Source organism: Equus przewalskii, chromosome 11 (genome assembly GCF_037783145.1).
Source record: "Equus przewalskii isolate Varuska chromosome 11, EquPr2, whole genome shotgun sequence".
In the NCBI taxonomy this organism is placed as follows: Eukaryota; Metazoa; Chordata; class Mammalia; order Perissodactyla; family Equidae; genus Equus; species Equus przewalskii.
Genome location: NC_091841.1, coordinates 29,014,024 through 29,029,443, shown reverse-complemented (window position 1 = coordinate 29,029,443; position 15,420 = coordinate 29,014,024). Strand labels below are relative to the sequence as shown.

At 44.7% G+C, this 15,420-nt stretch overlaps 1 protein-coding gene across 50 annotated transcripts in view; it reads right to left on the bottom strand.

Moving 5' to 3' along the window:
- PPP6R3 (protein phosphatase 6 regulatory subunit 3) overlaps positions 1 to 15,420 on the bottom strand; it is a 140,786-nt gene that overhangs the window by 59,977 nt on the left and 65,389 nt on the right. For 18 of the 50 annotated variants that reach the window (XM_070565682.1, XM_070565684.1, XM_070565692.1 and 15 more), the window contains 5 exons: positions 12,919 to 13,105; positions 9,505 to 9,642; positions 6,838 to 6,903; positions 4,517 to 4,629; positions 243 to 356 (listed from right to left, as the gene is read on the bottom strand). In XM_070565682.1, coding sequence (XP_070421783.1) covers positions 243 to 356; positions 4,517 to 4,629; positions 6,838 to 6,903; positions 9,505 to 9,642; positions 12,919 to 13,105 — 618 coding nt within the window. Of the gene's footprint in view, positions 1 to 242; positions 357 to 4,516; positions 4,630 to 6,837; positions 7,035 to 9,504; positions 9,643 to 12,918; positions 13,106 to 15,420 lie in introns of all 50 variants that reach the window. The other 32 variants (XM_070565695.1, XM_070565694.1, XM_070565697.1 and 29 more) reach the window with 3 other exon arrangements.

Sequence of the window (15,420 nt, the reverse complement as noted above, 5' to 3'; positions counted from 1 at the left end):
CAAATGACTAGACTCCAAATACTGCCAATAAATAGTGCTTACCAACCATATTTTTCAACGGCATCCCTATGTACCACACTCACCTAAAGCTAACTTATAGTTTATACAGCAGGAAAAGAGTCAGCAGCTGAAATTCAAGGGCAGGGTATTGTAGCTTATCAACCAACAACCTAACTCTCAGCTTTTAAAAACTCTAGAAGGAAAACAAATGGCTCATTTTAGGAGATAAAAGGAAAGCTTACGTTGGTCGTCGCGTCTCAAGTAAAGTCAGCAATATCTGGATTGCACTGACTATGGCTGATTCGTTTTTCTCCTTGTGGAAAATATTTGATAGAAGCTGCTCTATAATTTCTTGCCTAGGGAAAGAAATCAATAGTCACATGCTAACTGTAATATCATTTAACAGTAACAACTTCAGAGAAAAAGACCATGTGCCAGTAAGACGAGTATTACACGAGAGTTCAACCTCACTTGGGCGTAGATGTTTTACTTAAAAATATTTTATTTTTAATACATTTATTAGACAAGCAATCCTGCTTATTATGAATGTAACACTCCCATACATATATTCCTACCCTCTCCCCTCAGCGAAATCATCTGGGCCTGCTTGCCTTTGCCAATCTTGTTGACACTCAGACCAGGGTGGTGGGGGTGGTGATGGTAGCTGGGGGTGGTAATTATGACTTAGAACTCTTGACCTCACAAAAGAGGAGGCATTTTTCAAAAATGCTAATTAAAATCCATAAATGTTTTCCCACAAAGACATTAACGTATAATCAACAAAGATCTAAAACAGGTAAAAGAGAAGGCCAACTGTTACAGTTTACTCTACAATTAAAATTTGGTAAATCAAAATAATACCGTAGCAATAAACTGGATTTGAATAAACAATTGCCCAAAAAGTATCCTCCAGAGGCTCTTCCCATTGCACCTCTACCGTACAGATGCAAAGTCACAATTAACCTAAGACACAGGGGCACCTGTTAGGTAAATTTACACAGACATTCTCAAGGAAAACCTCAGTTTCTTAGGATCTCAGTAATTTTTAGAATCTATGCAGATTAAGAAATGGAATCTCCCTTACATATTATATGACATACAGCCAGGCTGTCCCTGTTTCTCAACTGGCAGAGACGGGAGTCATCCCAAGGTACAGCTGTGCTCACTGGATCCTAACACCATCCCTGACCGCCCCCTGCCAGGCTAAGGAAGCAAGTAGGAGAGAATCTCTTTCTATTCGGGTGAAGCAAATAAAACTGGTATCTAACTAACTTCAGAGGATCCCCTTGCAGGAAGGCGCTTTCCAGTGCTCCCAGAGCAGCACTCAAAGTGCTTGTGAGGCCTCTGCCCAAAGCAGCACCGTGAAACACACAGCACAGCACTGAGCACACAGCAGTTCACAGAATAAACGTTAGGTTTGGGATTGAGCTCCGGAAAACAAATGGCCTTTTACAGCAAATACGTATATTCCTCAAACAGCAGCCTCAGTCCAGGTAGAGGGTCCCGACACGGCACCATCTGCAGATGTCCACCTTCTCAATCAATCGTAGTATTCTTACTTATCAGAGAGCGGTCTCATACCCTCATAAATACTGATGCCCAAAAGAACTGGCTAACAAAGAGGTCCTCACTGTCTCCTGGCTGCATCAAACTGGAAGTGTACTGGAACCATGAAAGCATTTTACTAGTAGACAAAACGATAAAATAATCAGCAAAAATTTGATGGTCAAGATGCAACACAGTAGCTGAGCCATATTCTGAGTCTTACCTAAACATACAAATATCACCAAATACAGAAGAAATCATAAACTGAAGGACTGAGCTTATCAAACAGGATAAAAATATTTCTCCATATTCTTTAAATAAGGCATTTACTTACATGCGAGAGAAAATATATTCACTTTCACATTAAAAAAAGAACGGAGTTCTTGGCCGAGCACCAGGACACAAGCTGTTCCGCCTGGAGCACGCAGGGTCTCCAGCCGAGGTCTCCTCTGAGGCCACGGCTCACCCTCATTTGCTTTTGTTTTTTCTAGGCAGCCAGAGGAGAGGCTCACTGCTATAAACTAAGTGGCTCAACTGGCATCAAACCCCAACTCATTCTAAGCTCATTAGTATCAAGAACTTAGAGCTGCACAGTCCAACGCTCTCTAACAGAACCGTTTTTAAAGGAATTTTGGAACTTCAAAATTCTCCACAGAGGCACTAAACGGACTACATTCCATTTAAGCCCAGCCTGCCTCCCAAGCTGCTACTCACTACCTGACACTCAGTCTGCTTTCTCCAAGACCTTCTGGGACGCCACCCGTCTTTACCTTCTCTTTAACCTCAGCTCATCTCTTTAAGTGCCAAAAAGAGTTAGGTAATCTGTTTGTATACTATGTATTGTCAGATTGACCTAATAATACATTGCTGTATTATTAGATAATAACTTAGAAAATATATAGATATTATATATTACATAATATAGCAAATATACGTAAGATGCTACTATGATTAATAAAAGTCTACAAAGCTTATAGAAGCCATTGTCACTGTGTATTTTCTCAATCAACAGCTACTAAAAGAACCACCATAATGCCTGATATTCAAAGGGCTTGGCTCTCCTTCTCAAGAAGAGCGTGGGGAGAAGCACTATGACAGACGAAGTCCCCCCACGCTAAGCGCGGGAAGGTTGAACTCAGTGACGTCATGGGGCTCCTGACCCATCAGGTCCATGTATCTGAAGAAATTTACTCCAACTAAGAGTTAATGATGCCAATTCTGAGCATGCACCCATCTGCAGGAAGTGACAGTTGCCTGATCCGGGACTAAAGACAGCCTAACTCTGACAGCTAGCATCTAGAAAGGCTCCACATTCGGTTGACACCGAGTTGTGTGAAGAGGGCCGCATGGCGCTAAGGGCCTCGGGGATGGCCACCGAGCTGCCTGACGTCCACGGTGGCCGGCACTGTCTACGGGGGGGGGTCGTTCACCACATGTGGCCACTGAGCACTCAAAATGTCACTAGTCTGAATCGATCTGTCCTAAGTGTAAAATACACGCTGGATTTCTAAAACTCTGTACAAAGAAAAGAATGCAAAATATCTCAATAATTTTTAAGTGAACTTATGTTGAAATATTTTCTATCTATTAGATTAAATACAATATATTATGAAAATTAACTTCACCTATTCTTTAATGTGGCGACTATAAAATTTAAAATTATGTGTGACGTTTATTATATTTCTATTGGACAGTGCTGTCATGAACCACATGAAACTGCTGACATTCAACATTTTTTTAACCTACTCAAATGCCAGTTTTACATGGTTCAACCTAATACTACCACAATTATTAGTATTTGAATGTGGAATGTCTTCTATGTTACAAAAGGAATACATGTCATACCGCCAAGAATAACTGAAGTGAGGCAGGTAAAATCACGTTTTACTCAGAAGCTGATAATCTCTTTTAAGTTTGGCAATTTTGGAGAACTAGTCAACTCCTTTCTATTCTACAATACACACAACTTGACTTCTCAGAAGATGGAGTTTAAAACAAGATCCTTGTCTCTAATCTGTTCCTTCCTTGTCTCACACTTGCCAAGTAAGTAATACACACAAATGTTTTATTTTAATAAATGGGCCTTTCAGGTAGTTAAGCCAAAAGATGCCAAACGAGCTTCAATATACAGGAAGACTAAGGACTCACAAAGTCATTAAAAATAACGACAGTAGCAATAAATTGAAGCAAGACTGGCATTTGTACTTAACAATTCTAACTGTGTGTACTCTCTCCACTTATTCATCCAGTGGGGAAATGCCCGATTTCCTTTACTAAAATAACTTTCAGCTGTATAGACGCAGGTCAAATGTATGCCCATGCTTGATGGTAAATACTCTTTCTGAAAATGTGTGAATCCAGAAAAACGAGTACACGGAGGTTGGCCATTCACAAATGTCAAAAGAGCACATCATTCTGCAGCTGTCTTCTACATAAACATGCGATGGCTATTCATAAGAAATTGTCTAAAAATAAGGGCAGAAGCAGTACAAAGAAATGAAACATACAAGACATCTAACCCTTCCAATCAGGTCTGGTGAGGGTGCCCCTAGTCAGCTGCAAAGGCATAGTAAATCCTAAGAAGGGCTTCTGACAAAAATCATTGCCTAAAGTGGGTCAAATCAGTTCATACATCAGAGTGTTCTCCAGCAAAGACTCGTGGAGGCAGTGACAAGTTATGATGCAGCTACCCCACCTGACGAAGGCTTTAGAGAATTCCAGTTGACAACTACATGAAAAGTTCAAAGTCTACATAGAAACGCCATTTATTTCCACTCTTACCCTGCAGGTCTCCGCTGGGCCTCGCAAATGGCTGAGATCAGGTGGGCAGGTTTGTCTGCCTGCTCACCCACCCAAGGGCACGTTCCAGGGACGTGGTTCCCCCACAGGGAACATTTACCAACCACTCACAATGGGAACACATCGAATAGCATCAATACCAAAAAGAACAAGAAGAGAGATTTAAACATACTTTTCTAGAGTGGCAAGCAGGGGATCTGGTTCTGTACTGTTCTGAATTTGTAACATCTGGTCTCTGCTCAGGCGAACAATTTCACAAAGTGACTGTGATGCATTTGAATGCCGCTAAAGGAAAAAAGTACAATTTTAACTATAAAACACGTCAGAAGTCAAATTTATAACAAAAAGTTAACAAGGAAATTGCTTAAGAAATAACCCAAATTAACACTGGTCATAAGTTGCAGTGAGTAAAAAGTTAAGCTCCAAAGAAATAACATATGTAAAAAGCATTTTATTCTGCCAGGCTAATAAGCTTTACTTAACAACACTGCACAGTACATACCACTAAGTGTTGGGAGATGTAATCAAAGTTCTGGCAAGGAAAATTATCTGCAATTGAATATTTGAAAAGATATATTCCCCAAATATACAGTTTTATCAGCATAGAAAGATGCATATGCTTCTTTGATTTAAAAGAAAAAGGCAAATACAGCTTTCCGGAATATACCAAAGAGTTAGAAATACGGCATCTCCCAGTGTCCAGCGTGTTTACCTTACAGGAAAGCACTGAGATCTCAGCACCCAAATATGTCATGTTCTGTGGCATGTGGCACTGAGCATATGCAGACTGAGCAATGTGTGCCCAGTGAAGGTAAAACAGTGATCTTCGAGCACAGGTGACAACACACACCCGGACAACAAAATCCACTCACTGGAATCAGAAGCCTAAGATTTCCTTAATAAATATAAATTGGTCCGTATAATTTTAGCATATCATTTATCACTTAATACAAAATAAGTATCAATAGGACTGTGCAAAAGGCAAAATGGACTTTCTAGCAAGTCAAGCAGGGAAGGTGCTGATGCCCCCAAATGCTTTGTCCTTCACAAAAAAACCTGCTGTGGAGTTAGACTCCTCCTTTATCAATTCCTCCTGCACCCTGCACACAGGTATAATATCCTATTGAGCAATCAAGTTCAAGTTCTTCTGCTCAAGAACAGGAATCCAGTGAGGAGTGAGCCTTGTCCATATCATGCACTCCCTGTGAATGGGGCAGGCCATGCTCCAGTCATCACTCTCCAGGACCTGCGCTGGCCACATTTCCAACACAGGAGAAATGTGCCTGGGGACCATCCAAGGTCCCTGCCGCAGGAGGAGGGATTATCATTATCACCCTAACCAGACCGAAGGCTCCTTCTAAGCAGGGGTTCTCACACTCCAGCACTCCTTCCCTCCAGCACCCAACGCTTGGACACACCGGAATGCACCCTGAATGTCGACACTAACAATACTGCAGGAGGCACATGATGCTCTGTCTCAAGGAAAATGATGGCGAATCCACAGCCCCTTCAATGGTTAGCTCTTTGTTTTTAAGCCAGTTTTAGATAAACCCCAGGTACCAAAGTGGAGTGGAAGGGACCGCAGTGGAAGAGGCTAGATTCACCTCTGTAGAAATTTACCTTCGTGAGAGAGAATATCCACTTCTTCCTTTGCATTGGTCCTTTATCGGGATCACTGTCCAATTAACCCCTAATCTTTAGGAGTACAAGGAGGTCCCCCTGTGCCCCAGGACACACCCTGCATCTCCTTTACACCAATTCCTTCATGGCTATTAGGTTGAACCATCTGGAATTGTCATGTCTGTAGGCAGAAATGGCCGAATGCTGGCAATTCCATATGGCTTAGCCCACTGCTGAAGGTGGCAGTAAGAGCAGCAGCAGAGAAGTGGTGACAGTCTCCTCCAAAGGCACACCCGCTGGTCCTGACAACCCCACCCGACAGGCATTCCTCAGCACAGAGCTTTAACCCCATTGCCATGTCAATCTTCAGCACTCAGGACAAAGGCCAAAGCTGCCAGAGCACAAAAGCCTGAGCCAGGAAGTACAGGCCCCAAGAGCTCGTCACTCGAGGGGTTCATGGGTGACCAGGATCCTGCTGTGCTGCCAGGAAAGCTCTGGTCAGAATGGAAAGAACAAATGCAGACATGGCCATGTTATCTAGGCTAAAGATGGGTATAAAAGGAACAAGAAGTGTGGACGGAGGAGGTGTGTACTAAAGGCAAGCAGACTGAGCGTGAAATCCCAGCTCTAGAAACAAGACAATGCTAGAACCAAGGCCTGCTGTTTCATGCTTCTGGAAATATTCTGGGTAACAGCAAAACATACATTTTTCAAAGGCTTTAGTGTTGAGAAAATTTCAACTTTAAGAATGCCTAATTATCACTGTTCTACCTGCTCTCTACCTTCATATCTTGTACAGTTCTGCTCTGTGCCCAAATAAACACGGTTCTTTTTTTAAAAAAATCAAGTTTATAGTCACACAAGAGAACTTACATCTTCTTCTTGCGATGGATGAACTATTTCCACAAGCCTCTGGATAATTTTCTCCTCATTTAACCACTGTAAAACACATTGTAGAAGTAATCATAGCAATGAGTGGCTCCTGTTCAAGCCCCAATGAAGATTAACATACTTGGAAATATCCATCACATTTTAAGTAGAATGTTACAGGTTTCTCTGGACTTTGAACACTACAGGAAATTAAAAGTCCCCCAAGGAAAATGGCAGTGAATATATTATTTTAACAGTAGCCAACAGTTACCAACTACTCCCCAAATTACAATACCCACATACAAAAATTCTCTATATCAGCTTCTTAGCTAGGAGTAATTCCCAGACGCTGAGCACTAAAAGGGGTCTGCACTTCGGTTATGGGGGGTAATACATTATACATTTTCTATAAGAGAGCATTCACTTTAAGAGAGCTTCAGAAAGACTAGAAAAACAATATTCAGTATCAAGCCTCTGGGTTAAAACACGTGATGAACTTTTGGATTCCAAAAGCAAAACCACCACAGGCAGGAAATGTGGACTTGGGGGGAGAGCCACCACAGAAGCCGAGTTTATCCGCCCTGTCACATGTTAGCAGAGAGCTGTTATCATGACTAGGACAATCTCTTCTTAATCTTTATATGAGAGACTGATCTGAAGGGACATATGAAGGGGATGAGAATAAGGAGGAATAAGTGAAAAATCAGCTGGCGTAATGCTAGTTCCACGAAGAGAGAAACACCATCATAAACAAGGGGCTCGCTACCTACAAAGGACACACGCACAAAGCCCTGAAGGTTAAAGGAGACGGGGGCGGGGGGCGGTTGGGTGGGTAGGAGGCCCACTGGGTGACAAGAAATCAAATACGATTTGCTGAAGACAGAAAAAGAACCCCTGAAGCTGCCCTGGCTCCATAGGGAGAACAAGCCACGGGAAAAGCAAACAAAGCTATCGGGAGGGCACTACAAAGGCAGAGACCCAACTTGACGTTTTAAGATCTGCCTTCAAATGTGCACATCAACCACCCTCTCGTTAAAATGCAGATTCTGATTCAGCAGGACAGGGTGAGCGCTGAGCTCACGGAGTTCTAACAAGCTCCCAGGTGATGTTTGGGAGGCCCTGAGTAGCAATGTCCTAAAACAGAGGACGGTAACACCTGTATGGGGGGGCGGGACGGGATGGAGGGTCCTGAGCACCAAGGGAGAAAGCAGGATCCTGTGGGCAAGGAGCTAATCAGTCTCCGGCCCCTACTGCCTCCACAGCCATTAACAAGCACCTCAACTCCAAGCCCACTTCTGGACTGATTCCCCACGGTGGGCCTCCAAATCAAAGGAAGACAAGGACTTCCTAAGCATCTTTCCGCCAACCACCTGTGCCTTTATTTAACCACCTATCATTATAGCCCTCCAGAAGCACATCTGTTCTTCTGGAAACTGGCCCTGAGATTCAACCCCAAGTGACCAAAGGAATTTCTAAGAAACCAGACTGAACAATTTCCCCCTATAATAATCTAAAAATAAAGGTTACCCGCCTCCTTGTCCTCAACAGTCTTGCCCAGAATCTTCAACTTCTTTTGATAAAAGACAGCCACAGAAACACACCTCCAAGGAACCAGCATCCCAATTTAGGGCCTCTTCCCACAGGCAACCCCCAGGACATTCACTAGCTATACCCAACTGCGCTTCTCAGCAGACCTCTGCCTGGTTCTACAGATCCAGCCCTGAACCCATGCCCAGATTCCTCCCCTCATACAAACACACGCCCTGGCATATTTGCCCATCTCAGAAAAACGTGCCCTTTCCTGGGACACCACCTGACAAACCCTTCTGCTGTCTTTCCTTCCAGTCCTTGCAGGTCTTTAATTAAAATGAGCATTTTCAACAAAACTCATTTCCAGAGAAATGAGTAAGGCCTGGGGTTCCAGGTTGAGTATTAAAGATGGAATGGGCTGGGGAATGGTTCTAGAAGAAAGCAGCGAAGAGAGGAGGAAAGAGATGACAAGAGGAGGAGGCAGATGAGAAACCGTATCTTTAAGTTACATCCTTCCCTCTTTCCACCCAAATTTCACCTAAGACAGCTCTTCAAAAGGCACAGGTATCCTAAAATAACCATCTCTCTAAAGTTTAAAATATTGCCCTTTTGGAAGCAAACTCTGTTCTCCCTCTTATCCCATGCTCCTAGTACCCAGAAGAACAAGGTTACTTCTGAAGCCTGATTCCCTGGAAATATCGGCATCTCTCCTTTTTGACTTAGAGATAACTCTGCAGTGTGTGTTCTCAAGAAAGAAGCCTCACAGCATACTCAGATGAGATTTATAGCTCCCAGCTTCTTATTTCTCCTCTTACCAGCTTTAAGACAAATCCTCCACCCATTGCACAGTCCCACTCCCAGTGAAAAACAAACCAGCAAAGGGAAGGATCCCCTTTGGGATCCTTGGACAATGATGTTGGACAAGGAAACATCCCACATACCTAGGGATGTGCACATCTGGAATCCTAACCCTGCAAGATCTTCAGCTCATCCTCTCTCGGAACAACCCTCCTTCTCTACCCCCTCCTCCCAGACAACCTTCTGCTACCAATCCCCTGGAATCCCACCCCAGCACACAGCAGCCCAGCCAGCTCAGACACCACCCCCACTCCAGTCAACGACAGTCATAATCCTACTCACGTTCAGCACGTCTTGCCTGGGCTGTGGAGGCTCGATGCATGTCAGGAGCCTGAGCAACAGATCCATGATAGCCGAGGTTCCTATGTGCTTTATAAGAAGGTCTACAAAATCACGTTTCTTCTTCAAGAACTCCACAATCTAGAGGAGAACAGACCAAAACTGAACCACACAGAACTTGGCAACTATCAACTTTAGAATGCTTTCCATCCTAATGCCTCTAACTGCCCCCTCCAAAACCCCAACACCACTTTAAGTCAAGGAGCAGCAAATGTTGAATTAGTAATAAGGTGTCCAACTGGAAAGCTTGCTAATTGTTACAATATTCAAAAACAAGTTAGAAAAAATTTGCCAAATTATCACATGCTCCCTAATACAAATGCACTAAGAATCTTTTATTTCTGCTCAATTTTATTATTAACTCTCAAAGAATGAGGATCAAAAATACAGTAACACCTATAAAGAGCAAGAGAATATATCATTTAACAGTGTATGGACCTAGAGCAAGTCTATTAGACTTTGCACTAAAATGCATAATAAATATTCAAAATCCTAATTATATGCTAGCAGGTAAGAGAGGAAAATTCAAAACATGAAGATTTCTACGTCAGTCAAAGTGGCTAACTCATCCGCTACAGAAACACCACATTTGGGTTTTAGTTCAGCAATTCATCCGATTAGATTACCACAAGGAGGGTGAGCATGGAAGAGGCTGAAACTACGCCCAGGGCATATGAAAACAGTGATCAAGTCGTGACCCTGCCAGCTGGGTCTCTTCTGTGCAGGAAGAAGAGAGAGACTGTTCTGTCCCGCCCACCCGCTGCACCTTCGGATTTCTGGCGTGTGCACGAAGCATCTACTCAGAAGGCCCAGGAGCAGCACGGCTGGTGCGGCAGCTGCTCTAACAAAGCCTCACAGAGTCTCTCAAAAGCCTGCGAGGGGGCGCTGCTTAACTCAATATTACAGATGAGGAAACCGAGGCTCAGACTGGTTAAGTATCTTGGAGAGCTGAAAAGTGGCTGCCCTGAGATTTAAACTTCGATTTGTATACCCCAAAAGCCACGATCTTCCCATTATCCCACATGAAGAAGTCTAACAGCCAGAGATGACAACTAAGATTGCTTCACACAATCAGTGCAAATGCACGATTAACCATCACACGTTGCTTCTCTAGACAATGAGGTTAGCTCTTGTAATATAAATCTTGAAGAAGTTATATGTAATTAATCCACTCACAACTGAGTCACACAGTAGTTTTTAAAGGCACAGTAGAGGAGAGAGGAGGAAAAAGTCACAAGTGGTCAAAATACTGCATGATTCAGTGGCAAAAGCAGTGGATCTGGAGCCCAAAGGCATAAATCACAGCGCGTGCCAGGGACAGCCAGCAAGGACACTAGATGTCCTATACTGAGGATGACACTGCTGAGGTGCTAAACCATCCAACACTGAAGATGCCTGTACCCGGACTTTCTGGCCCTTGAGCTAACAAACGTCTGTATTGGCTAAGCCCAACTGAGCCTGAATTTTTTTCCCTTATTTGCAGTTGCATATATCCTTACTAAGGTATCATGCGATGGGAAACCTTTATTTACACTCATGATTCTCAAAAGCACAGAGAGGTCTGACCTGTCCCTGAAGACAGCTGAAGAGCAAGGGCTATTGAATCCTCCCGTTATCATCCAAGGAGTCCTGAGCCAAGAGGCACAACAAGCAACAGAGTGACTGGGCCCTTTTCTCCATGCTTGACTGGCACGTGCCATCATCTTTACACACACAGTATGTCTGCCCTTGAAGACCAATGCAAATACTCAGAGCCCCACAAAGCTTCCAGTGTGTTCTCTCTCTCTATTAAAGGTACACTGAAAACCAGGACCCACAAATTTGGGTTCCCTGAGCAGAGAGTGAGGAAGGTGTAAGACCCGTTTAGATAATGCTACAACCATCTGGAACTGACTAGCAGCTTAGGCTGATGGGATGACTTGCACTTTCCTGAAACAGCCAGCAGTATTGTTATACCTCATCAGAAAGCAGACAGGGGAAGACAATCGGTATTAGAGTAATCATGATTTAGGGATTATTATCTAAGAAAAAAGAACCTCAATTCCAATACATTTAGGAAGGTAACCCTGCTTAACTAAGAACATGAAAGAACCATCGAGTCTTTCTAAAATAAAACATGGATCCACTTTGCCTGGCATAGGACGGACATACTGGGCCTAAAATAGCTCCCGTCCCTCCATGTCTGCTGATAGCAAGGGCGGGTCACGGAGCCTGCTCCGCAGCATGCAGGACACTAGGCCCGACCGGTGTAAGCCCCTGCACCTCTGGCATCAGTCCTGCTCACGGCACTCTGGCAGGTCTGTCTGTACCTGGGCTCTGAGCTGCTCGCTGCTCCCTGGCTGCCTGTTTCCCTAAGTGGATTCTAATCTCCTGGTAAGCAGATCATTTTCACGCCTATATCCACTAAAGCAGTGATTCTCAAATTTTAGCATGCATCAGAGTCATCTGGAAGGCTTGTTAAAACCCCATACTGCTGGGCCCCACCCCCGGGGTGTCTGATTCAGTAGGTGTGGGGCGGGGCTCAAGAACTTACATTTCTAACAAATTCTCAGGTGGTACTTATGCGGCTAGTCTGGGGACCACACTTTGAGAATCAGTGCACATACAAGAGATATTTGGAAAATAAGTTTCCCAAGTACATCCGAATTGTTTAAGAACAAGACACAGCGGGGAGGAGGGTGCAGGGAGGAGAGAAGAAGAAGAAAAAAGAGAGGGAGGAGGAGAGGGAGCGGGGATTCCTGCCAGAACAGTGAGGTATGAATTTCTGTCGAGCACTGCTGGACGGAACAGCAGAGCTTAAGGACAACAGCACGGAAGTACACGACAGCCTACACTCAGGTGTCTCAAGCTAAACATTTAAGTTTTTGAGTGGAATCAAAATAGAAACAATCCCCGTTTGTGTAAGCCAATCACCACTTTCACTCTTGGGAAAGCTTTTTTGCGCTTCATTGATCATCATTAGGAGAAAGAAAAAACACAAACAGCTGTTACTTCGCCATAGAGTCGCTGAGACCACTCGCACATTCAGTCGACTGCTCAGCATGCACCATGACGCGGTCTCCACAAATGGATGCCCGCCATTCTCATGCTTCTAACTACTTGTCAAAAGAAGAAACCAAAGGCTACTAAAAACTGAGATGCGAGGCACTTGGAAAAGAGTAGGTCAAGTGAGAACATACTCTTTACTGTGTCAATCAGTGTTAAGCGGCGAGCATTTAGAGCGCTGAGGTTTAAAAGATTCTTCTATAGAACCTGGACTTAGGGCACACTCACAACACTAAAGCAACAAAATCGTGGGGGGATCATCTCAGGGGGATGATCAGCCCTGATACTTACCTTCTGGAAAACAATATTTACCTGTTCTGGTTTTCTGCTGATAAGAATACTTAGCACCTTGCTGAAGAAACTGGCAAGTAGTGGGTTCAAGGGGGAATCGTTTAGGAGGAAGCTATATAATTTCATTAGCAAGGATTCATCTTCTCCCAGTCTATCATTCATCTGGGAGACATCAGAAGTGAGCAACTCACAAGATATATTTGGATACCTAGAAGAACAGGATACTTATATCATCATCTATGTTAACAGTTTAATTACATCAAGTAAAACACAAATCAGAAAGGCTTCCTAAAATTTTGTGAAAAATAACAAAAATCACCTTCTAGGAATTAGAAAATCATGTCAATCTATTCTGTTCAACCTCTAGATTAAATTTTCTACTGTGTCTAAAAAATTGTCTCTAAACCAAGCATTAATAGCAACACATTTTCCCCAACAGAACGAGAGCACACCGAGGACTCGGGAGCCGAGGGAGGCGATGCTGCAGGGCATGGGCCTTCGCAGCTCCACGTCTGCAGCAGGGACGGCCTGGGGCTGCAGCCATCAGCAGCCTGCGCTGGCAGAGAGAGCGACACAGCTTGGAGGACAACCACAGGGGATGCCAGTTTCCTCGAAACCGCACTGCACACAGCACCTTTTAACTTCCCAAGACACACTGAAGTTCCTGGACCGGCCACCTCTATCTTCACACGGGTTGCCAATGGCAGAAAGTTGCTTTGGGGGAACTTCTCAAGTGTTCAGTCTATATTACATCTTCAGACAACAAATATTCGACAACACTGAAGTGGAGAGCAGGACATGAGCCTGAGAACCCAGGTGGGAAGCTGTATGAAAACTCTGAGTGCTCCACACCAGCCTTCCAAGGTATTCTGGGGACCAGCCACCATCAGATCCCACTGCTGTGGGACTCAGAGCTCTTCCACAGACCCCTACAGCCCTAGAGATACCTGCACCCCTAAAGCACGCTTGCCTTCGAGCACCAGAGCACTCTCTGAGGAACAGGCAGCAGGTCCACTGTCTCCACTCACTTCCTTGCCGTCTGTTTTCAACAGTAACAATGGAGACTCCATGGCCCGTCCAGACTACACCCTCCCAGACCCACAGGTCCCTTCTCTGCTCTTTATTCCTCCCTGTCAAGCAGCCAGGATCCAGAACCGACTAGTCATCAGAGGCGGTGAGCTCAAATACTGTACCAGGACAGAGAGGTGACAAAACAGCCAGAAGCAGCTGTGTGACAACAGGGAGAGGTGAGGACTGTGGCTAGAACACATGCAACACCTTCAAGGCATCCAAGACCAGCAGCTGGCAGCCTGTCTTGAAGACCCTGGCTCGAGAGGCAACCGGCAACAGAGCAGAAGGCCACAAGACCTGAGGGGTCTGGTGTGAGGTCGCAAGAGGGACAGTGTGAGAATGTCTCAAAATGAACCTTTGTAGGTAGTAAAAAACCTGAAGAGAAAGACGACAGAACTGACAGGTGCGTGGGCATGAAGATCACATTATCAAATAGCTATCTTTTGGAGGCTTATGGCTCAATCAAATTAAAGTCTTTCTCACTTCAAGGAACATACGGGCTCAAAGATGCCATACTTATTATAAAGCCACCACTATGCTGGGGACAGGACTATGCAGTGGACACAGGTGCAGCTTGTGGAGCCATACCATCTAGGTTCAGAACCTGTTTCCACCACTTACAAGCTGTATGACCTTGGTCAAGTTACTTAACCTCTCTGGGCCTCAGTTTCCAAGTCCGCAATATTAAGACAACAGTCCTTACCCCACAGAGGAGGATCACATACCGAATACTGAGAGGGCCTAGAATAAACGAATGCTGGCTGTTTTTACTCCTCTTTATTTTCTGCTTCATAAAACTGCCACAACGCTGTACAGGGGCTGGGGTCGGGGAGGGCTTGTCTCAACTGCCCCAGTTTGAAAGTTGCCAGCAAATAAAGAATCAGTAAAAGGTAGCAGACCTCAACCCAGCGACGAGCTAAATGTCTAAGGGTGTATTTCGCAAACCCTGACGCAGAAGGTCCAGCTGAGCGCATAGGCATCTTTTTCAGTTACATTTCATGAATTTTTCACTCTTTTCCTATAGGAGACTCGGAAGTACGGTCTAGCTGGAGAAGCTCATACATGGGACCCAGGCACTATACAGACGGCTCAAAGTTCTGGTTCTGCACAGGCTGGGGCTACTCTCTCCCCCTCGCTCCATCCTTAACATTAAACGAGCTTCTAAAACACCCAAAGACCCCCTCCACCCCACCCACCCGGCAAGGCCTCTCCTTTTCCCCCACTGCATGTATGCTCTGACCTCGCTTCCTTTGTACTGACAACAGAGAAACAATCAGGAGAGAGCTCAGCCCAAACGCACCCGCAACCTGCATCTGGGCCCCTTTCTCCTCCTGCTACACAGGAGCCAGCCTCGTTCCTAAAGCCAGCCCTCCACTCGCCCCCTTGATCACACTGCCGCCCAGCCACTCAAGCACAGTGCATCACTACATCTCCGGCTCCCTCTGCACTGCA